The sequence below is a fragment of the Molothrus ater genome, chromosome 2 (genome assembly GCF_012460135.2).
Source record: "Molothrus ater isolate BHLD 08-10-18 breed brown headed cowbird chromosome 2, BPBGC_Mater_1.1, whole genome shotgun sequence".
NCBI lineage: Eukaryota > Metazoa > Chordata > Aves > Passeriformes > Icteridae > Molothrus > Molothrus ater.
The window spans coordinates 5,912,161-5,937,338 of NC_050479.2; the positions used below are offsets into that span (position 1 = coordinate 5,912,161).

Consider the following 25,178-nt stretch of genomic DNA (forward strand, 5'->3'; position numbering starts at 1 on the left):
CGGACAGGCTGGATGGGAGGACTGAGTGGTGGCAGGTTCAACCAGGCCAGCTGCTGGGTCCTGCACTTGGGGCACAACAAAACCCCTGCAGCTCCGGCCTGTAAAAGAGAGCCCGGAGGAAAGGACCTGCAGTGCTGCTCAGCAGAGGCTGAACGTGAGCCAGGTGTGCCCAGGTGGCCAAGAAGGCCGATGGCACCTGGCTGGTGTCAGCAATACCAGTAGGACCCAGGACAGTGACTATGCCTCCGTACGGGGCACAGGTGAGACCGCACCTCAGGTGCTGTGTCCCGCTCTGTGTCCCCCTCCATCCAGGCGGACGCGGCACTCAGTGCCATGGGCCGGTCCGCAGCGTGGGGATCGCTCACAGGACCTCTGGAAAGAGGTCAAAGAACCTCTGGCCCCGATGATCTCAGGGGTTCTTTTCCAGCCTTCATGACTCTGTGATCTGTGGGGTCCCCGGGCCGGTGGAGACCCCGGGGGGACGCCTCCATTGGGTGAGCCGGCCCCGGTGGTGCCGATGAGGCCCGAGCTCCGCGATGCCCCCGCGCTCCGCCTCCCCGCGGTGACGGCAGAGCCCAGCGTCGCTGACGGCATCAGGCGGAGCCCGGCGCGGACAGGCCGGGCCAGGAGCGGGGCAGGGACGGGCCAGGCCGGACCATGGCTCCCGCGGCCGTGCAGCCGCCCGAGGTGCAGTTCGCGCAGCGCTTGGCCGCCAACGAGAAGCGCATCCGAGACCGCGCCCTCAAGAAGCTGCGGGGCTACATCGGCGTGCGGACCCAGCGGCCCGGCGGTACGGACCGGGGCGGGCCGGGGGCCGGCGGGGCGGACGGGGACCGGGCTGGGGACAGGGACAGGGACCGGTCCCGGTGCTTGGCGGGGTTAGCGGCGGCCCCGGCGGTCGGACGGCATGGGGATGGAAGGAAGCACCACGTGTGCGCCCTGAGCCCGGCACGCCTCCTCGGGGCTTCCTCTCGAGATTTTAAAATTTTTTAAAAATTTTTTTCTTTAACTTTACTTTTTCGTTTGTTTGTTTTTGGGGGTTTTTTTTGTTTGTTTTTTGTTTGGTTGGTTTTGGTTTTTTGTTGTTGTTTTTTTGGGTTTTTTTTTTTTTTGTTTTACCCTTGTATTTCCCCATGTACACGCACGTGTTGCCCCGGTGCTGCCGCAGGCGCAGCCCCAGCGCCCGGAGCCGAGGCACTCGTGGATCCTCGCTCGGGACGGGTCTCCGGGCACCGGGGGTGCTCGGGAAGGATCAGCTTGGATCGAGGGAGGGTCTCGCTGGCCTCGAACGAGAGACCATTAACAAATTATGGCCTATAATTAGTTATTAACGAATCCGAGATGGGAGCAGGGTGGCTCCTGTGCCCTCATTCCCAAGGAACAGGGTGTAAATGCACTGAAATGATCCAGGCTGGAAACATCCCGGTATATGCTGCATGAAGTTTCATCTTCTGTTGTTCCTGTGATGCGATGTCTGTCTGTTTCCATGACTGATGTTCAGGAGAATCGGAAGGAATCGAGGAAAGCTAAGTTATAATTGCAGCTGGTTCTGTGTAACCCATTTGGGTTACCTGTTACTTTCAATTCATAGTATCAAAAGAATTTCTTCTACGTTTTTCCAAAAATTCGACTTGGGGCTGTATATTGGCACCTTAGAACTAAGAGTTCACTGGTGTCCCTGGAGCCAGTTTGAGGCTGGCAAGGCCAGTCTGAAGCTCCCTGCACCTGAAACTGTGCACATGTGCACAGTTTCCACATGGATGTGTGTTATTCCTGTACCTCATATTACATATAATACATCTAATGTAATGTATAATCTATATTTTGTGTTTCTTTTATATACAACATATCTTTTTATAAGCTGCTTTCTACATTATTTTAGTATAATATATTTAAATTATTTATTATTGTGTATTACATCTATATTTTATATATTGGTGTATATATATATATATATATATATATGGCTTTGGGGAACCAGCCTAAAGCTGACCCCAAGAGCTGAACTGCAGCTGGAGTGCTGGTTGGACCTCCCTGAATTCCTTGAAAAGACTGTAGAGTGAATTGTTTCTTGCCTTTCCAAGTAGTATTTGACCCATTAGCCACGTCTGACAGAGGGAAGGACACCTAGAACAGCCTTACAGGGTCAGGCCAGGGAGCCAAACAGGCATTATCCCATTCCTGGCAGTTGACATAGATTTAGGGATTGCCTGGGGACTTTTAGGGATGGTGTACATCATGTACCTCCCAGGTACTTTCTATTTTTTAGCTCTGGAGACTTTCCAAGGGGGGGCTGTGTGTTCAGTGGTGCTCTGTGCATCTCACTGCAAAGTGCAGATTCCTTGCAGTTTGTGGAAACAGCCACAGGAAGGACAGGGGTGCCCGTAACTGAGGGAAAAGGCTGCAGGTTCAGACACTGCTTTAAAATATCATGAAACCATCACAGGGGAATGGCTCAGCTGGGCTGTGAACCTGTTGCATGTTAAAATCAGCACACCATGGAATGCAAATGAGTAGGAAACAAGGGTGACTAATTTCCAGAGCTCTCAGATTTACTTGCTGTTAGGTACTATCCAAACTGGTAGTATTGAAACAAAGATTAACTTCTTTGGGCTTGGAGAAAAAGCATGTTCAGAAGAGAGGGGGTTTTTTAAAGTTATTCATAAATTAGCACTTAAATATATATATTTATTATATATATTATAATTAAGTATATATATTATATATATATACTTAAGTATATATATACTTAAGTACTTAAGTATATATATACTTAATATATATATTATAATTAAGTATATTATATATACTTAATATATATTTATATATATATAGTTGTTTACATATATATATATATATATACACATATATATATAAAGTTATTTATTTTTAGTAGTTTTATTTTTAAATTAGCAATTATATTATAATAGATATGATTATACCCATCCAATGTTCTGAAGGTATTCACACATCAGGCAAACCAGGTAAGGTGCCCTGACCTGAGGAGTTGGGAATGTGCTGAATTTTGGCAGAAGTGCTAGAGTTCACCTGATGTTCAGGGCTGTCAGGTGTTTATTATATAGACAGGACTGCTCTGTGTGGTCTGTGCTAAGGCTGAGGGAGCTTCTTAATTTTCAGCAAGAAGTTAAACTCTGTAGAAGGCATTGAACTAGCAAATTAATGGATGAAGGAATAGTAAACAGAAATAACTTCTAGCAAAAGAGGGCAGATTGCTGGGGGGGTTTCCTGTCTGACAGAGCTGCACTTACTTGGGCCTGGATCTGTAAAGGATTTCTGTAATCTCCACTGAAATGTGCCTGTGTGGATCTGGTCCGTTGCAATTATCTAGAATAGGAAAAATTGTAGCAAATTCAATGATAGCTGTAGCAAAACAGCCCAACTCCCCAAGGCTTGCATTAAAGTAGCTCTGAGTGGTTGTAACACCTTAATCCCAGCTGCCACGATACACAGAACAGAGTTACTGTGCACAGGGACAGTTAAAATTCAAGCCCTAAAGCCAAAATCTTTCTCAGGATAGGTTCAAGGTATAGAAGGCCTTCAGTTCTGGGCACTGGGATTGCTAATAAAATGCATTCAGGTTTTAAAATAACTTTAATTTAGTGGGTTTTTATGTGCCAGCTGTGGCTGGGGGCAGCACATAAAGGTGAAGAACAGAAAACACAATCTTGAAACTACGCTTTTGAGGCATTAGGATAAGAAAATTGCTCTAATTTTTGGTCTGAATCTTATGTCAAATGGACATAAGGACTGCCTAGGACACTTCAAAAAGCCCTGTGTGTATGAAAAGCAAAAAAACCCCATGAAAGTCTGTGTTTTCCTTCCTCAGAGCACAAGAACAGGCTATCCAGGGCAGTGGTGGGGTTTATGTCCCTGTAGGGATTTAAAAGATGTGTAGATGTGGCACTTGGGACGTGGTTTAGTGCTGGCCTTGCAGTGATTATCTGAGAGGTCTTTTCCAACCTGAATAATTCTGCGAACTCCTGAGCCACATTTATAGGTAGCAGGCTCTGTATGGTTAATGCTGTGAGGTTAAAACTACTTCATACCACTCAGTATGTCACATATAATTCCCTTAAGACATGTTATTAATTTTAATATTTCAATGAATATTAAATCAGTTAATCAAGTTGTTTCATGTTTTATCATAACAGTACTGTCAAATCTGAGTGAAATTTACAATTAATACTTAATATTACTGGACATATTGCTTCCTACATAGCATTTTGCATATTTCCTGACTTTCTTTTCAAGCAAGCAGGGCTAATGTGTCTGCAGGTGTTTTTGTCTGAGTGAATTTTGCTTTCAAATTACTTGGTTCAAGGGGAAGGTGCACAATTTAGATCTTGCATTGTGTCTCAGGCTTTTTGACTGGCAGACCCCTGACACAGTGATCTTTTTAGAGCAAATTTGAGCTTGCTGAAGATGATGACCTTTTCAAAGTGATTTTTCATGAGATTGCGTGGGAGTATTTTATAGGCCATAGTTTGAAAATAGCTCTAGTAGGTCATTGTAGCTGCCTTGTAACAATGTACTGTTATAATTTTACTTCACATAAATTTACCTGATGTAATGAAAAATCCAGTTTTTGAGCAGGTATTAATGGCTTTCCATGCAGTACTTTACTTCTGGAATGTGAAAATATTTTTTTACTGTTAAAATTCAGGTGTTAGCACATCTCAAGACTACTGTATCAAAAAACTTTCATTATAGTTACTTAAGTTCTATGACTGTAAAGTTTAATGTAGAAATAAATGTGTTAATTGCTATAAGTTTATTTTATCAAAACAAACCCCTAGTAAGGAGTAAAACTATTGGTGGAGTGTAATACTTTAGTTAAAAACAACAACAAAAAATCCTGTTTCTTGTAAAACTATTTCTGATACTCTCATTAAAAATTTCTTTCAGACTTAGTGTTAAAAATATGCCAGAGGCATTTGTCAGAATTACCTTGATATTCATCTTACCTGTGATTGCTTTGAAATCTTTGTAATCTTTGTTTTAGTACAAGGTAGAAGCTCACAGTTTCTATCACTGTTCTATGCCAGATTGCCTTCCAGTTAATGTGCTTACAGTAGCAACCCAGAGAAAATAACAAAAACAAAGAAGAAAGCAGGGAGCAGAGTGAACTGCATGAAAATATTTTGGTGGAAAGTGTGGTTTTTTCCTTTCATTCAGACTTGTTCTGTACTGTAGGTGGCTTCAGTCAGGAAGAACTGCTGAAAATATGGAAAGGCCTTTTCTACTGTATGTGGATGCAGGATAAACCTCTGCTTCAGGTATAGTAGCTGGGTCTGTATTTGCTTGAGGGGGCCCCTCCAAAATACACTCTAGTGACATTTAATAATTTAGAATGGAGAAAATTATCTTTTTTTTCCCTTCCCCTGCAGCCCATCTGTGGCATGTGCAGGAGAAGATGTGACTGTAACTCAGTGATCTGAAGATGAACAGATCATATTTGGAGTCACCTTCTGAAGGGCAGGTGTAGCTGTTTACCTTTCAAAAGGAGAGCTAAAATAGATGCCTCATGGAATGTTGATTTTGTGTAACTAAAGCAGTAACAGCAGGTTGCCCTTAGCTGCAGCTACAACATTTGTGTAGATTTTAGTGTGAGGGTTCCACACTTCCTTTTCCTTTGTTAGTTCAGTAGCACTTCCTCTACTACCAAATTTGTCCCTACTGCATATTTTTGTCAACTTCTACTAGTTTGTCTCCCTGCTTTCCAAAGATACTGGTTTTGGAGTACCAGCTCTCAGTAACCTCAATTTTCAGATCACTTGTCTGCATGAACAAGGTTTATGTCACACATAGCTCACAGCCCTCCACAGAGACCTGTATGAGAGAGCAGTGCCCCATAAGTTTTGCATCATTTATTTATTCAAATACTTGTGGTTCTTCTCCTAATTTTATTTTGTCTGCTGTCAGAAAGATGGTTTGATCTGGTGAAATGAACAGGTTTTGATACCCTTGAAACTTCTCTTCCAGCTGACCTAGTCCCAGTGCAAGGATAATTGCAGTACTATAGCAGATGTTGAGAGAATGTTTTTCATTCTGAGAACTGTTTAATGAAATTCATACTTCTTGCTGGTTGCTGGTCATATGTTTAATGAGGAGACCAAACTCTAAAACATGCTACATTAACTATATTTATTTACTTTTAGGAGGAACTTGCAGCCAATATCTCCCAGCTTATCCACGTGTTTCAGAATACAGAGACTCGTAAGTACTATTTAATTACCAAATGCTTTGTAGGGTGCTCCCCTCTTTGGTGATTCCACTATCACAGTGCCAGAATAAAGACAGACAGACAGAGGGGCTGTTTTGGTGGCTTTTTCTTTCCTTTTTGTCCAGCTGGTCAGTGTGATTCCATTAAGGGATGCAGGAGCTGCAGGTTTTTTCTGGCTGTTGCAGAAGAGTTGTGTCTTGAGTGGGTTACAGGTGAGATTTTTGAGGACAAGTAGCAAGACAAACTTGTCCCCTTACTTCTCCATTCTGCATAGACTGTTCTGTGTATTTCCTGCTCAAAACCAGCCTTATTTCATGAACTGTTAAGCCCTGGTATTCAGAATGCTTATGAAATGGAGTGCTCAGTCAATGCCAAAAATGCCTGGGTAGAAGTGGGTGCAGAAGAGATATTTTTCTCAAATATGTGCATATAACACATTGTGTATATATAACACAAAATAGATACAAATCTGTCCCTGTAACTAAACTTGCTTTTAAAAGTAGCTGTGTGCCTTTTCTTGTATTGTTCTCGAGTTTAATTGATTATTGTAGCAGTGTCAGGCCTGTCTTCCCACAGCTCTGTCCCTGTCACTAGGAGGATCCTAGGGAAGTGCATCCCTTTCTTGAGACCCTTTCAGATCAGCAGAAGAGCCCACTGTGCCAGACATGCAGGTGTTTCTGCTTGCTCCCTTGCAGGACACCTGTTCATCCAGACATTTTGGCAGACGATGAACCGGGAGTGGAACGGGATTGACAATCTGCGGCTGGACAAGTACTACATGGTAATTGTACCTCTCTGGTGGTGTCATTAATGATAGGTAATTAATAAGAGGTAATTATGCCTCTCTGGGTGCTGTTTTTTCCTAGAAAATGTGTGGTGCTGGTGTGCTGGAAGGCAGCTCTGTCTGCACATGCATTGGTGTGTATTGTAAGAGAAGGGAAGGTATCATCTTCTTGACACATTGCAAGAGATGTTTGTTTTAAAGGCTTGCTCTCACCACTGCATGAACCTCAAAGCCAGCACAGTTTATGTTGTGCTCAAGTGCTTTTCCTTCTAACATAGTGATTTTTCTCATTGATTTCTATACTGGAATATAAATACTGTCTCAAGTGACACAGTATCAGCATCAGTTGTTTAGATCAGACTGTTTAAAGACTCTTTTATGACTCTGCAGTAGAACCCAAACTTTCCACCAGTAAAGTATCCACTGTAGTACATTCAGTAGTCAGAATTCTTTCTATAGGAAACAGAATATTTAAACAGAAACTAGAATCTTAAAAAGCATACCTTTGTAAAGAACAAAATCCCATTATCTTCTTCTTTGAAAGAAGTTAATTCAGCACATCCACTGGTGTTTTTTCTTTCCCAATATTAGCAGATAGAAGTTATTTCAGTAAGTCAAATGTTTTGAGCCAGTTGAATGTGGCTGTTTTACATATGACTGTCTCTTAGTGCAATTTTCAAGTAAATCAAACTATTATTGTTATCATCTCACCCATATTGTTGTGTCCAGTTTAAGCTGTGGCTTTTCTTAGATTAAGGCAGTACTTAATGAAGAAATCAGGGGTGTGAATCAAGAGGAAGCTGTATAGAAATGATAATGAATTTTTGTGCTTAGCATATGAAAATAGTTTGTTGTCCTTTTTGCTTCACAGCCCCCTTCTGTTGCATTACATGATAGACATGTTTTGACATTCTGTCAAAACATTCATGTGAGGCAGCTTCCACTTTGTGCTGTAGAGGTTGACCAAGAAGTCTGTTCATATTGCAGCCACAGTGGCTCCTTTACCTGTTGTCATAAACAACATGCTTAACAGATTCTGTGCTTTGCAGCTGATGCGTCTGATTTTGAGGCAATCCTTTGAAGTGCTGAAAAGAAATGAATGGGATGAGGGGTAAGCAGATTTCTGAATGTTGTTGCATCATAAAGAAGTCACCCAATATACCTGCATTCAAATATATTTTTATTTAATAGATTCTTCTTTTCCATAGATGCCACTGTCATAAGTCTTAACATTAAGGCTTATTTGTTCTTCATATCACTTTGTTCAGTAACATAGTAATGAGTTACATGTCATTAAATTAAATACAGTATTTAATGTATTTTATTTTCTGATGTAGCCAGAAGAGCTATCAATGAAATATCAGCTAGAGAGAGACTAGACAGGGAATCTGAATCCCAGAAAACACAGAAAAGGATTTTTTGTGTGTTTATGGCTTTCTGATTGGCTCTGATTTTTTTAAAGTATTTATTTTATTGTGGTTAATCATGGTGACTTCTCTTCTGATAGGACAAACCCCTTAATTGAAAACTAGCCTCCTGTTTGTTGTAAACCTCAGTGGTTTTGGTCGTATTTCTTCTATATTCTATTAAAAGGCAAATAATTGCAGTCATTTGCTCTGTCTAGAGCTCTTGTGCCACTTCTAAGTTTGTTGTCTTTAAATTGATGAAGAGATTTAAATCTTTTAATTGAAAGTGCTTGATAACCCAATGTTAAGGTTATCCTTTCTCTCTCTCACCATCTGAAATGTGGGATGCACACAGGCATGTTTTTGTGGGAACAGAAAGGAATGCAGAGCTAAAGGACACCCCATCCCTGCTGTTCCACCTTAATTTTGCACTGGGTAAATGCCCTCAGGTTGAAGAGATGAAAATGTTCCTTGACAGGAGCAGAAGGTGTGGGAGGAGGTTTGATAAAGCTGAAGCCCTTCTTCCCACACACATGGTCACCCAAACTGATTTCTGACAAGGTTTCTTATGGCTTTGGCCTCCATCTCTCACTGGAAGGAGGCAGTGTGGGAAGAGAGGATCATGATTCCTTTCTTTGCAGAGAGAGGGAGCTCAAGAACTGCCTTTCCCTCCTGAGTGGAGCCAAGAAGCTGCCTAGCATGACTTTCTTCCCTCTTAAAGTCTTTTAAAATGCTTTTGAAGAAACATGTATTAAAGTAAAACTGAAAGAATGTTTATGGGTTTTCAGTGTTCTTTGGGACTGGAAATGTTTGTTCTGGGCAAAATTACAGCAGGTGCCAAAGCATGCCAGGGGACAAAGCTTGGAATATACAAAACTTTATTTTCCTGAAAGATAGGAATGATAGGCCTCAGAGTTAAAAAACAAGGGAAAAAATTCAAATTGGGTGGCTGTCCATAACTGTGAAGAAGTGGAGTTTGTTTTCAAGGCAAATAAGACATGAGCAATTGAATATTAATCCCTTATTATTTTTTTTCCTCTTTTTTTTTTTTTCAGTCTAGTTGAACCATTGCTGCAGCTATTAATGAAAGAAGTTATGGACCCAGACAGCAATTCTCCCACTGGGATAAAGTTCCATTTCATTGATATCTATCTGGATGAATTGGCTAAAGTTGGTGCAAAGGAGGTTAGAAAATACTTTGTAATTTTATTTCTGATTGATGTTAACTGTGGCATGAAGCATCTTAGAGGAAATTTAATTTTTAGGTTATGTAATTTTTAATGGTTTTAAATATAACAACACTGAGTAAGCATGAAGAAAGTGACTTATTACACATTATGCTTTTGCTTTTGTTCATGTCTTTGACAGTGGGAATATGGTAGTTTCTCTCAAGTTCCTGAGTACTGCTATGCTGCTCCAAATTGAGGTTGGAAAAATAGTGATGAAATAGTTAGACTATTCTCATTTCTTTGTTTCAGAGGGGACTCAGTGTAATTTCCCTTGTGTGAGCATGTTTTCCAGTCTTTGCTTTTGCAAAGGCTGATATAAACCCTGCTCTTGGATCGTTGTGTAGCACCTAAATAGAGGAGGAAAGTGAGCTTTCACAGTTGTCTCATATTTGCTTATTGCTGTCTGTGCATTGTGCAGTTCACTCCCCACATCCAGATGTTTGTTTTGCTGGTGACATCTGTCTTGCTCTGCTGTGTGTTACTGTGACAGTTCATTGATGGCCCTTAATTTTGGCTGCTGTTCCAGTGGGGCAGAGTTTTGCAGCCACAAAGTCAAGGAGCATCTCTCCTGTCCCTCCACCCTTCCTGCTGCCCCACGTTCATCCCAGGCTCCTCCTCAGTTGCCTCCCCTTGTCTCTGGCCTCTGATACTTCTCCTTGCAATGGACAAAGCTGTCAGCACTTTTCCATTCCCATTCCTTGCAGTCAGTATTCAAACCAGTCCTGCCTGCAGGTTTTGAGGTTCTGGATTGTGGATCAAGAGAGAGATAAAGTCTCCAGCAGAGAATTGGAGCCCAAATCATTTCTGCTGCTGCATAGTCATACACTGTAGCTAAGCCACTGACTGGGAGCCTGGAGAGGGGAGTGAGTCTGTATGAGATCACAGATGATGCTCATAAATTGGATTTTGAAGGGAAGAGTCTTTATCTTTAGCTCTGCTGTAACTGAGAGGGTCCAAGCAGCCCAGTTAAGAGAAACCCAAATCCTGTTCTTGTCTGCTACAGACCTTTGGGAAAGTACACAAAATTATTTAAGCTTTCTCTGCCTCATGGTTCCTTATCTGAAGTAAGAAGATTTGTTGTATTTCTGTACTCAGCAGAATAAAGTCTGCAAGGCAGTCAGTGTTTTGACATTACTTCCAGGGAATATCTGGAAGTTAGTGGTAGCAAAAAGGCCCTGGATACCTCTACCAGCTGGAATTAGATAATATGCTGAAAGACTGTTAAAGAAGATCCCCCAACAGCAATTCCTGTACAAGCACCAATATTCAAGGAATTTCAGTGTTATACACATGCAGTATTTTCTCTACTCACATTTTTTTTCTTTCCAATCAAACAGCTCACAGCAGACCAGAATCTCAAGTTCATTGAACCTTTCTGCAAAATTGCTGCCAAATCAAAGGAGTAAGTTTGATGAAAGAATAAATATTTTTAAGAATTAAGAAACTCTGAATATGGTAATAAATGGATCAAAGAATCATAATTTCATAATGTAGAGAAAGAAGGGTATTTTACCAGCAATGTGCACAGTCATATGAAAATAACTTGTGTTTATCAAAACTATAGATAGTCTCCATGGATTTATAAGAACTCTATCAACCTTTGTTGGTTAATTTGTCCAGTTATTTTAATTTTTTTAATGCACAGAGCAGCTGAGCTGCTTCTTTGCAGTGTAATATAGGTCAGCATATAAAGAGTGAAATTTAAGAGGGGCACATTAGCAGGACACTGCTTGGATTAAAGGATTTCTGTTTAGGGAGTAACAGGTTGACTTTCATAATCCGAAGAGTTTGGTGTTCTTCCACATTCTTTCTCATCCATTTTCCCTCAAATTCCCACTTTTTTAACCTGGGAGGGAGGGTGTTTATGGTCTGCCTTTGGGCTCACCCTGCTCTCTGTGACAGTCGGCGTGTGCTCCACGCTGTGGCCACCGGTGTCTTTGAGATGATCGTGGACCAGTCCCCCTTCGCCATCGAGGACCTGATGAAAGAGCTGGGTACCAACAGTGATGAGGAGAATGTTTCTGAAGAAGGCAGACAGGAAAATGAAGAGATGCTTAAAACCAAAGGTAAGGAGGAAACTCTAAATTGCCCTGGTAAGAGTTGCTAGGAAACAGGTTTCAGGAAACCCGTTTCCTGAAAATACATTTCTGTTCTAAACCAATCAAACACATGTTCAGGGTGTTGTAAGGGTAATTGTGTTTTCCTGTCTTCCCTTCAGATGTGCTTAGTAAAGCTTGTTCTTTGGAGTCACTTATCTCAGACAAAATATTAATATTCAGTCTTTTTTCTATAATAGCAGACAGATCTCTGTCAAGAAAATCAGCACAGAATGCTGAAAACACAGAGGGTATTAATGAAAATGCTGATGATGGGATCGGGACTGTTCTTCAGGTTAGTGGCTCTTTTGCTCTGTTACTGATATTTCTGCTCTCTTTTTTCCCCCATTCCTTTCAAGAGGTGAAGAAGTAAAGGGTGTTAATGGATAAACACGTTAGAAAATTTTAATCTCCTGATTTATTATAAGGTGGTATTTATGTAATGTGTATTCTGTCAGTGGTAGTAAAATAAATCCATGTCTAAATTCCTCTTTCCTCTCTCCCATATCTTCTGTTGTCTGCTCCTCCCTTCCTGTTCCAAGAGTTAAAAAATGTGTATGCTAAAAGTCAAGTCAGTGAGGGTGGGGAAGCAATCAGCCTAATTTTCATTGAACAAGGATGATGGGATACATTGAGGAGAGAGAGTAATATGTTACAATTTGGGTTTTTAAACCCAGGGCAAGTGAAGTGTAGTGATTCTGACAGATCCTCCCATCAAACACACTTGCAGGTGGATACACTTCATGTATCTGTGGCTTTTAAACAAGAATTAGGACATGGCACACTTTAAATCTGATATTCAGCTAAATATTTATGGGAGTTTTGAAGTGGGTTGGCTTTTCTCTTGAGTAAGAAATCAGGTTAGGAACATTTGAGAACGTGATACCAAGTTCAGCTGTTCTGTTAATGAAGCAGCCATCTGTACAAGTCAGTGTGTGAAGAGGGCGTAAATTTCAACAGGAAAACATTTTGGGTTTAAAGGAGGTGTCTGTTTCAAGATGTATATCTTTACAAGTTACCTATTGAACTTAATACTTGATATATTTGTAACACGAGTTGCACTGGGTTATTTTGCATGGATAAACTAAGAACAGCTGTGTTGTACTTTCCTCCAACAGTTTGATTACAAGGCTGTTGCTGACAAAATCTTCGAATTTGCCAGCAAGAAAAACACACCTTCCCTGAACAGAAAGCGGCTGTACAAGCTGGTCAAAAAGTGAGTTCTGCTGAAATACACCTTGTCCTAAGCTACTTTGGTTTTCTTTCTGCCCAACCTGTCTTGTCTTGACACCATTGTCATGCTGTTCCTCATTGGTACCAGCCAGCTGGGGTTTATCTGCACAGTGTGGGTTTGAACTGCTGGATGTGACATCAGCTTGGGTGTGATGCAAGGAACAGATGCAGCAAAAGTGTTAAATTGTTGTTTTCTCAATACTTTCAGTGATTTGGTTTGAGTAGGGGGGTTACTGAGGCAGATCTCTTCTGGAGTTTGTAACTTCCTATGCAAAAATATGTTGTTCCTGTTTTGACAAAACCATAGTAAGTGCAGTGATGCTGTTCTGCTAGTGTTATTATTGGTACTGATTGTGCAATAAAGTTTTGGTTTTTCTTTTCTCCCTTCCTCTCACCTGCAGGTTCCAGGACTTGGCAGAAGGTAAGGACTGAGCAGCAGATAGAAACAGTAGTCTCTGTCTTTATTTTCCATTAAATTACATATCATGTTCCCATACAATGTGTATTGGAATTTTTTCCTCGTTTTTTAATGTGCATTTCAGAAATATTATATTGGGGGGTTTGTGGGTTTTAAAAATCTCATTAAGACACATTACACATATTTTGGAGATGGCCAAATTCCTTTCACAATTTGAGCAACCCTGTACTTTTTCCTTAAATGAAAGATGATTATTTTTGCTTAAGCAAATAGGAGTGGGTCATATGTTTTTCTTTAAGGTTGGGTGGGGGAAAAGGAGTTGTTTTTTTTCTTTCTGTGAGAGTTATGCTGTTTATGAACAGCATAACTCTTCATAGAAGTAGGACTCTCAGTTTCCTCATACCTTATCCTTCCTCAACAGGAATCTTCCCCCAAGATATTCCTGAAGAAGTTTCTACAGATGAAGATGATGATGATGAATCCGGTAGGCGAAAGCGAAAGAAAAAAGCTGTCAAGCCTTGGCAGCAAAATGAGCTGGAAAAAGTAGAAGGTAAGGGAAGATCAATATTTGGGAGAGAGACAATCTGCAATGACTTGAGCAGTTTGGCAAAGTGTCAGATAAAAGCTGTTCTGAGGAAGGCAACACTATTGTTCAGGATGTGCTGATTTGTATCCTGTTGTGATGAAGGTTAAATGTGAAATTCAGTTCTCTTGGGTGGGTGGATTTCTCTTCCTAATTCTGGGGCAAGCATCACCTCAAAGATTTCAGTCAAAAGCAGAACTGAAAGCAGCTGTTTGCATTGCTCCTGTAGGAAAGCAGAAACATGTCTTAAAACAGGATGAGTGTTAGAATATAAGAATTTGGGATGTTGAAATACTTAACCCCTGAGTTGCCCTTCTGATGGGCTTAACAGGTGGGTAATAACTCTTTTTTAGGGATGTTCCTATGAAAAATACGGTTGCCACAGGGAATGGTTTAGGTCTTACCTGTGACAAGGCAAAATTAGCAAAATATTAATTAGGCCAGATGTCATCAGGCTGCAGTGTCCTGAGCAGCTGTAACAGTAAAACTGTGCAGGCTGATAACAGGAAAATGGTGCACCTATTTTAAAATAAAAGAACAAAAATAAAATAGAATTCAGTTGTTGTGAGTACCTTTGTGTTTCACATGTATGTTATGGCATTCTTTTTGGGATGGATTTAGAGGATAAAGATCTGTCAAGTGGGAAGGTGCCATCAGTTCCCCAGAGGAAGAGGAAAAAAAGGAAGAAGAGGGACAACCCAAGTGCTGATTCTGGAACAGCTGATGGAAATTGTGAGGAGGGAAAAGCTGAAACATCTGGATCCAATGCTTCTAGCCAGGAAAAGGTGCCAGAAAATAAAAAGGAGAGGAAGAGAAAAAAAATGGTAGTAAATGAGGCCAGTGAGACCACAGATGTAGCAACTGACACCAGAGAAAATCACAGTATCTGTGTGCAGAACAGCCTGATTGATGCAGAACAGAGTAAAAAGAGTCAGCTGAAGAAAATGAATCCTAAAGTGCAGAATGTTCCTGCAAAACCAGCGTGTCAGAATAGCCCAGCCACTGCCAGTGCAGCAGAGGATGTCAGCCCTTCTGTCACTCTGTTACCTCCCAAGGCTGTGAAAAAGAAGCAGAAAGCAGGGGCTGTCCTGGTGAATGGGGATCCCCCTGTGCAGCAAACTGACCTGAAACCCAGCAGGGAAGGCTTGCTAGGGACCCTGCCAAGAAAGGCAGGGGCTGAATCTGCACCCTCCACAAAGGTCACACTGAAGACAAAGACAAACTTAGTTGGTTTGGAAGGGATGAAAGTCTCCAGTCAGAATGGAGCAACTCTGAAAAAGAAGAGAAAAGTGAAAGAGGTGCTAAACTCTGTCGAAGCCAATGGAGTTCTGGAGGCTGTATGCAAGAAAAACAGGAAGGTGGTATGTACATCTCATTCTTTTCTCTGCCTGCTTCAGGAACTGCCAGGCTCATTTTCTGATGTGGCTTGAGCTTTCTGAGCATGGGGCTGCATGGGCTGCTTGCTGATGTCATCATGCATTGTCACCAGAAAAGAACTTGATTCCCCAGAAATCCACACACTGCTACAGTGTCACACCCTCCTGTACAATGACACTAAATCCTGTGCCAGCCACTCAGCTGGAACAACCCATCTAGCTGAAAAATGGGATGTTAGGGGCAAGATGGGGTTGTCTTTTTTTTGTCCTTTTTTTTTTTTTTCTTTGGTCCCTGGATTAATGATTCTTTTGCACTGGGTCTCTGTTTGAGCTTTACAGCATGCTCACAAAGGGCATCGTATTTTGGCAAAACAGTGAGAAGTGGGAAGATGGGATCCCTTCTGCAGCAGCAGCAGCAGCACACTAGGTTAGGATCAGCTCCTTGTGAAACTGCCCACAGCAATTCCAGGAGTGGCTTCTTCTGCTTGCTCACTGCTCCATCTTAAAAAAACTGATAGCACTGTCTGGGGAAAGGATTTGGGAAAGAGAATATTGGAATATACACTGGAATATTGGAATAGAGAATGTGACACTGTGACCTTTAATGGCTGTGTGGTCACATGTATGAATGGTCCAGTTTTTATAAACACAACACTGTGCTTGTTCACTAGGGAGGTCTGAGGTCTTCTTTTTCAAAAATGTATGCCTTGCAGTTTGGGAATAACCAATTTTTTTGACCTCTCTACCTTCACCCCCACTTTCTCCTTTGTAATAGGTAGAATAGTGTTGATTTTTCTCAATGATTTGAAAGTCAGAAAGCATTTTGCACTGTATAGTTTTGATAGTGGTTAAAAAAGAGAGTGCAGGTGTTCTTCCCTCTCCTGCTACTGAAATTCTTTTTAACTGCTCATTTCCCATGTGCATATTCACCCTAACACATTCAGGAGTTTAGTTACATTCTTGGAAGTCTTGCTGACAGTCTTACTTTGGTGGAAAAAAAATCATGAAGCACAGATGAGATTATGAGTACAAAAAAGAGTTAAAGCTTCATGTTTTGAGCCTATGAGCTCACTTCTGTTTGATTTATGTTTAAACCTGTAGGATTAGTTAAGTAGTGCAGCCTTGTATATGGAGATAGAACTACTCAGTCCTTCAGGAGAAAAAATTCATATTGAAACTTTGCTTAAATAGGAATAAAATAACTGACATTTTCTGGTTTTTGACGATGAAGTGCTGAGAGGGAGGAGCCAAAAGGTTTCTCTCTCCCCACTATTCAAACTGCATTTCTCTCACTGTGGGGCTTCCAAAGTAAGGAACCATTGCCTTTGTCTCCTACCTCAATATTCCATGTTTCACACCTGGTTTTTCTTTGCCTATAAAAGTTTAATTTCTCAGAAAATATGATTATGACACCCCCATGTCTTTCTGTGAGAGTTTGCTGCAGATGACCAATAGGTTCCAAAACCTGTGAGAGACTCAAGACAAGAAGTTCCTGCAGACTTCGTGGGAGTGAGTTGTTGGCATAACTTAGTGTAGGCACTGAGGGAAAGGCAGCAGCACAACCCAGCACTGGCCTGTTGGCTGGCAGGGCATGGGCTACTGGGTCACTCTTCATGTGGAATTCCAAAGAAATTATGGCATTTGCTTTTTCTTGCTCAGTCCACACAGTTGTGTGAGTGTGTGTGTTAGAAGGGATGGAGACAAGGAAAGGTACTTTGAAGTTGAGTCAGGAGGAGAGGGAGAATACTGATGGAAGAAAGAAGAGGTCAGGGGAAAGTTTAAATTGTACAAATGAGGAGGAAATTAAGCTTTGCTAATTTTGTTTTCATTGCTTGAGAAATAACATGCTGTTTTCTTTCCTTGTTTTAGTTATGCAATCCTGGCCTTGTGCCCAGAAATGAGGGGCATGTTTTGATTCTTGATTTTAAGGACAACACACACCTCCAGAGAGTTAGCTTCAAATATTCAGAGGAAATAGGAGGAGACAAAGGGGAAAAAAAAAAAAAACAGATGAGATCAGCATTATTTCAGAGTTGTCTCCACAATTCAGAAAAGGAGAAGTCTTGTGGTTTTTCCTTTTATTTGAAGCAGAAGTGATTTTCAGATCAAAAGAGGCCATATCTGCTGTGCATTTTCCACAGTTTGTCAGTGAATACCTTTGGAATTCCATGTCTGTAGGTTGATGAGAAGCATAACTGAACTTTCCCTCACCACAGTCCACAGACAGCAGGTTAGAAAGCTCTGCCAGTGCAAGTCCTAAGAATTGCCTGGTACTGGAGACAAGAATTGCTTTAAATACCATAAAAGTATGAATTTTAGGCAGCAAATCACTAGCACTACACAATACTGAATTTCTGAAAGTGTAGTCAGATTTCATACTCCATTTTTTCCTTCAAAGTCTTCATCTTAGCCCAAAGCTGTGTTTGTTCATTAGTTATTTATCTAATTCATCCAGGGGTACCACAGAAGAGTTTTGGCTTATGGTGAAGGAAAAAAAATGATCACTTGTGTGCAGGAGAGATGGATCAATTGCAAAGTATCCTCATGCACATGGAGAAAACATGTTTGTTTGCACTCTGCTGGGCTTGGCAGATATATTACAAATTCTTCCTTTTGTGCTGTGCAATGACTTTCCTATTTCTGCACAGAGCTTGCCTTCAACTTCTGCTTTCAGTCATGCTAATTGCAAAATTACCTTCTGGGAGCTAAACATGGTGATTTAACTGATGTGAGTGTGTGGTCAGCACTGGTCACAGCACAGGTATTATTTAATACAGAACTTTGTACTGAAGCATTTTCCCTTTCCCTTCTTGACAGGAAAGCAGTGCTGCTCTGCCACCATTAAAGAAAAAGAAAGCAAAACCAGGAAGTGATTTTGTAAAATTTGAAAAATCAACTGTACCAAAGGCAGTGTTCTTCAGGAAAGCCAGAAGCACCATCTCTTCCCCCAGGACACCCATGCAGGTGAGGTGATCTCACAAAGGGCAGCTGAGTCTGGGAACAAATGTCTTCCCAAGCAAGCTCCTCATCACTCATGATGTCTTTTCCACTCTCTGTTAGTCTCCTAACATGAGCTGATATAACTGGAAATGCTGCTGCTGTAGACAGAGTCACACACGGCTCCAGAGTTTCAGAAAATGAGTTAGAGATGTCTCTGAAATCTCCTCTTCCCTCCCCTCTGCTTTCAGCCTTCTTGTTGAACATGCACCATTCTGAACCTGCTTATTTCACAAGAAAGCAAAAACAAACTGACTTCAGTCTCACAAAGGGACTTTAAGCCTCCATTTCTTGTTTGTGGATAGTGGCATGAGTGCAGGGCTTCAAAAGTCTGACCTCTTCTCTAGACCTTTTTAACATTTAAAGCTTTCCAAGTCCTCTTAGTTTGAGGCCTGAGTGCAGTGGGGCCAGTCTGTTTAACACACAAATATCCTCTTGTTTGTTGATGACTTACATAATGACATTAAGGAGACTATGTGATTTCTGCACAAATGGAATATGTTTGCTTTTGGCTAGGAAAACAGTGCTGTCTTAGCTGCAGTCAGTGCCAGAGGACTGGGGCAATTCTAAGCAAAATGAAGGAAGAAGTAGGCTGTTTTACATCAATGGGTGCACATGAAAGAACTCAAAGCATTGCCTCAAAAATCTTATTTTATTTTATGTCTTTATTTTGCTTTATAGCTGAACAAACTGCAGACACCCAGCTCCAAAAGAGTCACGTTTGGCTTGAATAAAAACATGACTGCAGGTGAGTCTGCTATGTGTGTGTGTGTGTCCACAGTCTCTCTGGTAACTGAGGAATGGGGAAGTGATACACACACACCTGTGGGACACCTCTAAAACAGGATGGTTCTGTTCCTGTCTCAGAATTTGTGTTTAGTTTACAAACCCTGCTCAAATTCCTTCCCAGAGGAGATGGTAAAGTTTAGGATATTCAGCCCTGCAGCTAGACCTAAGCAATCCAGGGTGCTGCATTAGTGACCTGCAGAAGGAGCCTCATGGGTGGAAAACTGCAGCGGGGTGCTGAACTTACCTTCCTGAGCTGCCTGTGTGCAGAGCTCCTCTGGAAACACCTGCACTTCCCAGTCTTCATTGCTCACTTCTGTTTCCCAAGGCGAAGATGCTGACATGCTGATAAAATCAGACTTTGTAGTAGCAAAGTTTGCTTTTTATTTTGGCTGCTTGTGGCTTATGAATGATCATGAGTAGATAAAGGTCACTTCCCTTCTGTAAGCAGGTGATATTTTCCCTGTTAAATAAATGTCTTGCTCCATAGCATACAATTATATTCCATGTATTCATTTAGCTACTTTTTAACTCTCTGAAGTGTGCAAAAGGTCAAGTTCAAACTGAGAACAGTGTATTTAGGTAAATGTCTTCATGTTAATATAACACAGCTGAACAAAATGAAAAATAAGTGTCTCCCTGCTGGCTGAGGGGATGGCCAGGAGTCTCTAGAACTGTTCAGCAGTCAGAGTAGAGACACTGCTTACCCACTGTCATCTTTTAAAGATGAGTGGGGTGTTTTCCAGGATAGCTGGAACACTTGCGTCTGAGGAAAAGGCCCAGGGTCTCTGGTGCTCTGTGGAACCACGGGGAGGGTTCACAGTGGATTGCAGCAGACCCTGTTCCCCAAGGGCTGTTACTGTCATATTTTCTGAAAAATCCTTTTGCTCAGGATTTTTCTCCTTGGAAGCTGAGAAGCATCAGAGAAAAATGAAAATAATAATTATCTGATTGCTTCTCCTGTGTTTGCTGCTTTGGAATGTGGTCTGGACATTGTTTACCCCAACTGGTCATTCTTTGATTGGTTTCATGTGAATTGTTTTGACTTAATAACCAATCACCTCCAGCTGTGTCGGGACTCTGGAAGCAGTCACGAGTTTTCATTGTCATTCTTTGTAGCCTTCTGTCTGTATCCCTTCTCTATTCTTTAGTATACTTTTAGTATACCTTTCTTGAATATAATATAATACCATAAAATAATAAATTAGCCTTCTAAGAGTCAGATTCATCAATTCCTCCTTCATCCTGGCAACCCCAAAAATACCACAGAGGGGCTCTGCTGAGAGATGTGCTTCACCACCATCTCTTTTCTCTGCCAAGGCTTCTGAGCCTTGCTGGGCTTGAGGATCCAACTCAGGCTTCTAGGGCTGGGAAGTTACACAGTTGACTGACAGGCCCAGTTATTCCAGGGGTTGAACTTCATTTTAATTTGTTGACTTGTTTTTCAACAGAATTTAAAAAGACTGACAAAAGTATATTGGTGAGCCCAGAAGGACCCTCCCGCGTGGCTTTCAATCCTGAACAGAAACCTCGTCATGGGGTGCTGAAGTCACCCACAGTGACCCCAGCAAAAGAACCCCAAATGAAGAGACCATTTACTATGTCAGCTAAGAAGAGATCAACTGCTCTGGACTTCTTTTAAACCAACAAATGTGGCCTACTTTTGTACAGGACATTTTGCTAACCTAGAATGTTCTCTGGAGGTATTTTGAACTTCTTTATTTTTTTAAGTTAATACAAATTGTATATACAAAATTCTGATTATGACCTGGGTCATTGCTATTTTGAAACCACTTCAGCTCTACCTTCAAATACTTGTTTTGTCTTTTTACAGAAAAGAAACAAAACCCAATCTCTGCTCAGGTTTGGTCTACAAAAAGTATGGTCTCTGCCCATATCATTCCCAAGAGACTTGTCCATTTAATGAAGGAATGTTCAGGGTTTGATTGTTCCAGAGATTTTTTTTTTTTGAGCCAGTATAAGACAACTTGCACTTCATGCTGTTAAACTGTCTTTCATTAGACAGAGCTTAAACTGCAAAAAGGCAATGAAAATTTTAAGCCTACTTGATCATGTATTTTAAAATTCTACTCTGTCATTTATCATGTGTCACCCCTGGCATCCTGTTAATTCTTCTGGAAATAATGATGACCTTGTGTGTCTGTTTAATAACAGCTGGACTTGGGTAGCTTTGCAGCTAGCAAGAGAGCTTTCCCTGGGATAAGAAACCCTTAGCTGTTGCTCAAGTGGTCACTGGTGCAAATAAACCTTCACAGCTGGTTGCCTGCTGAGTTGGGGACAAGTCACCCCATTATTTTCAGTCATGCAAGTGCCAAAGCTGGCTTGAGCCTGTCACACTGTGAGCTGGCTCCTTCTCTTCACTGAACTGAAATTCATGCAGGAGAAATCTTTGATATTTTCAGGTCTTCCCCCAGCCCCCTCTGCTGCCTTTCCTGAAGGTCTGCCAGGACTCCTGGGTTTCTGCTTTAGCAGCTGGTGCTATGACACTGAGCCACAACTCAGCCCTCCTTCAGTGCATGAACCTCACTGAAGTGAGCTAGATGGCTGTAGTGCATCTTTGGGTAGGACACATCTCTCTGAAAGCTTTGTGCCTCTCACTACAGGGTGAAACTTTACAGCCTGTGCAGCTTGTTTTGGTTTTGATGTAGAATGAGATGTCCACTTGGCATTTCTTGGAGTTCAGTTTTTATTTGGATATTTTATTACTACTCTGCATGTTTTGTTTTTAATTGCTTCTTTGGTAAAGATTGAGGTGCATTGCTGCAAGAGATCATTTATGTCATCTGAATGGGAACAGTGAGGAGGGGAAGAGTAGATTAAAATAAAAGTTTTTTGATACAATTGAGAAATTTGAAATCTTTCTTTGGAAATTTTCCTTAGGTGAATGAGGCAAAAGCTTTGCAGCAGATCTCTACATTAGAGCTCAGCTTGGAAGCACAGCCTGGTGCCAGAGCAAAGTTGTTTATGAAGCTTCACACCAGTTATTGCTGTGATCCTGTAAGAGAGAGGGTAAACTTGTTTCATTACCTTGTCTTAGGATAACTGGATTATCAGTTAAATAAACTGATAAATGCTTATTTAGCTACTTCAGCCAGCAGAAGTAGATTTTGTGACATATCTGCATACTTCGATGCTGGATTTTACCAGTCCTCTGCCAGATTACTCCTCATAAGCAACGGTATTGAAACTCTTCTTTTGTACCTCATCTACAATTGCTTCACAATGCTGGGGTACTCCCAGATGGCTGGTTAGTCTCAGCTGCTCAATTCTAATCTGTCCCAGCTCTCTCACTATGTTTGTGATAGTCCATGGTTTGTGGTACTGCCAGAAATTAATTTTGCTCTTGTCTTTTCCCATTTACAGTGAAGGACTGAATTTCATTTGGTTTTGGTATTGGTCTAGGCTGTAGCTCTTTCTGTGATCAATAAAGAACTCTGGAGAATACATTGATAAATTAATGATATTCATTTATGCAAGTATTGTTCATTTATGTTTTAAAAAACTCATTGTAAATTAGCATAATGGATTTTATTGACAAGATGATGGTAAGTAGGGTGTAACAGCCTGTTCAATATGTTGTACTGTTACTTTGTCCTGTGGGTGAAAAGTCTCTTGTGGAATATGCATAAAACCATTTGTATGTGCATGGTTGTGAATGCCTCAGGTTGGAGATGCCACATTCCTCCACGGATAGAGATGCAAACGATCACTTGGTGGATCTGGTGTGCACAGAAAAATCCAGGATCCAGACACATTAGGGTTTGGTTTGAATACATATAATTTATTATGGAAATGTGTTGATTGTCTGGGTGTTTCTCTGTTGATTGTAGATCCACTGAAACTGTTGTTTGTCCAACTATTTTGTTGCCCACAGTGTTAAACAGACAGGGCAGAAATGGCAGTCAGGTTTTTATCTAAAATTTTAGTGATGTGGTTGCTTGTTGCAATACATCCATAATCCATCTGTGCCATGGAACTGGTGCAGTGTTTTGTAAATATACCTGTGAGGTGGGTATTGTCTTCAGTGGTGTCTGGAATTTCATTCAGGACAGCTTTACAAAACAAAACCCAACCACTGTCAATGCAGTTTGTTCAGCATTGTTGGGTTAAATTTGAATACATTACCCAAATTATTTGGATAGTGACAATGCCAATAAGCATTGAAGACAAAAAAGAAAAAAGAAATGTAACTCGCAATATCCACTGCATAGACACAATGGTACTCTGAGGAGAGATGAAGTGGTAAGAAAAGAGAAAGGAAAACTCATCTGACCTGTTTGATGTCACTTCATGGGGTTTTTTTCAGTGTTCTTCCAGCTCCCTAGCTGCCAGCCATGCTCTGAGTCAAAAATAATGTGGCCTAACTTTCAAAGGACAGTGGTTTTTAATGATTGTCTCTGTATTTTTGTTACAAATTTGATCAACTTTGTCAAGCTCTAATAGTTTATAATTCTTCATAGCTTCAAGAGAACTCAAAAGCACAGAATTAATTCAACAAGGCAAAAAATTGAAATTCCATTTCAGTTATTGGATGCAAGATCTCTTATAGTCAGTCTGTCAAAGCTGTGTGACTTGGAAAGTGCCCTTTGTCATGAATTACCTGCTCTGAGATTTCATTAGAGACAGGAAAAAAGTATCATTTTATGTTCCTCTGCAAGAGCATTGTTAATACAAATACAATGTCTAAGCATTACATCATTTAATCTAGTCCAATAAACCATATTTTTTGTGGATGTTGTATTTTGGGTAAATCTGTGAATTTGGGAGGTTGGAGAGGGTAACATCTGGGGGGCCACTTAAAAGCACAAAGTTGTTCTTGCTGGTGTGCACCTGCTTTCTGTCTTTTCCTTTTATTTGATAGTATAAAGAGCCCAAACCTAAGAAGACTCAGATACTTTTGGAGTAGGCTGGAGACAGGACATAGCTGTTCACACACCTTGAACTTTGGGTTCCAAAGGTATGAGGTTCAAGGTGTATGAACTTTGGATAAGAGATAGCAGCACCTAAAAGACTGCTCCAGAGAAATTAGTAGATCACACCCTGTCACTGCTTGATGAAAATTGAAAACTGAAGTGATAATGTGGCAGTATGTGCACTGCAGAGTGCCAGGATCGGTGGGAGATAGACACTTGGAAAGCTCTTGGCCTGCTTGTTACCAGCAGCACGTCTGAAAGAATTCGTGTACAGTCAAATCCTGCACAGGGTGCTGCCAACCCCACCTCAGGTAGTGGCAGGCCCTGCACCTGCTTGGGATCAATTAAAATTAATCACAGTGTTTTGCAGGCTCATAATTTTCAGGAATGCTAAAGTAATTATTCAGGCAAAGAAAATTGATCTATCCCTGCCAGTGTCACTAGTAAAGTTAAACCATGAGTCCTCAGGTAAAACAGGAACAGAGTTCCTTCAGAGAAAAGTTGTGTAAAAGAGGCTGGCCCAGAGCCTGTGCACCATCCCAAGGGAGTGACACAGGGTGGCTTCAATATGGACACATGATCAAAAGATGCTGCTTTTCCAAAGGTGCTTGCCTGTGCCTGGTCCATCGTGGGAGCCAGAGGGGCCAGGGAAAGCAGCAGAGATCTGAAATTCTAAAACTGAAACAGCTGCAGTCTGTGGCCAAGTCTGTGCCATTGGGGAAGCCGTGCAAGAGCCCTGGGGCCAAGGCAGAGCCCTGAGGGCCGCCCCTCATCCCAGCCCTGCAGCTGGACATGGAGCCACTGCCCACAGCTCCCTGGCTGTGTCCATCTGGCCAGTGGCTGTGCCCTGAGGAGCCTCCAGAGCCAGGGCTCTGCAGGGTGGGGCTGGGGCTGTCGTGTGGGACTGTGTCCAAAGCCTCACAGGGGCCTGGGCATGTCAGGGGCTACAAGTGCCCATGGCCGGGGCTGCTCCATGCCAGTTCCAGAGGGATCAGCTGTGGAAGGGATGTGGGGTGTGGCCCTTTGTGACACAGGTGTGTGGTGCCAGGGCCTGTGGCGATGCAGGACACGGTGGCACCCAGAGGCCTTTGT

At 41.5% G+C, this 25,178-nt stretch overlaps 1 protein-coding gene across 1 annotated transcript; it reads left to right on the top strand.

The window, feature by feature from the left end:
• The first annotated feature begins 622 nt into the window (after positions 1-622).
• On the top strand, positions 623-23,906 carry RRP1B (ribosomal RNA processing 1B). Its single transcript, XM_036383752.2, has 16 exons — positions 623-790; positions 5,215-5,297; positions 6,180-6,237; positions 6,940-7,025; positions 8,078-8,139; positions 9,490-9,619; positions 11,001-11,065; positions 11,566-11,729; positions 11,960-12,054; positions 12,878-12,975; positions 13,394-13,413; positions 13,832-13,960; positions 14,615-15,354; positions 18,187-18,333; positions 19,048-19,114; positions 20,604-23,906. The coding sequence occupies exons 1-16, from the start codon at positions 658-660 to the stop codon at positions 20,792-20,794; spliced, it is 2,268 nt and encodes a 755-aa protein (XP_036239645.1). The 5' UTR covers positions 623-657; the 3' UTR covers positions 20,795-23,906.
• Positions 23,907-25,178: the final 1,272 nt, after the last annotated feature.

Excerpts from the sequence above, each read along its gene's own strand:
- RRP1B (XM_036383752.2), top strand. The coding sequence starts at position 658 with ATGGCTCCCGCGGCCGTGCAGCCGCCCGAGGTGCAGTTCGCGCAGCGC. Across the intron at positions 791-5,214 it reads GCGGACCCAGCGGCCCGGCG|GTGGCTTCAGTCAGGAAGAA; the intron begins GTACGGACCGGG and ends TCTGTACTGTAG. Across the intron at positions 8,140-9,489 it reads AGAAATGAATGGGATGAGGG|TCTAGTTGAACCATTGCTGC; the intron begins GTAAGCAGATTT and ends TTTTTTTTTCAG.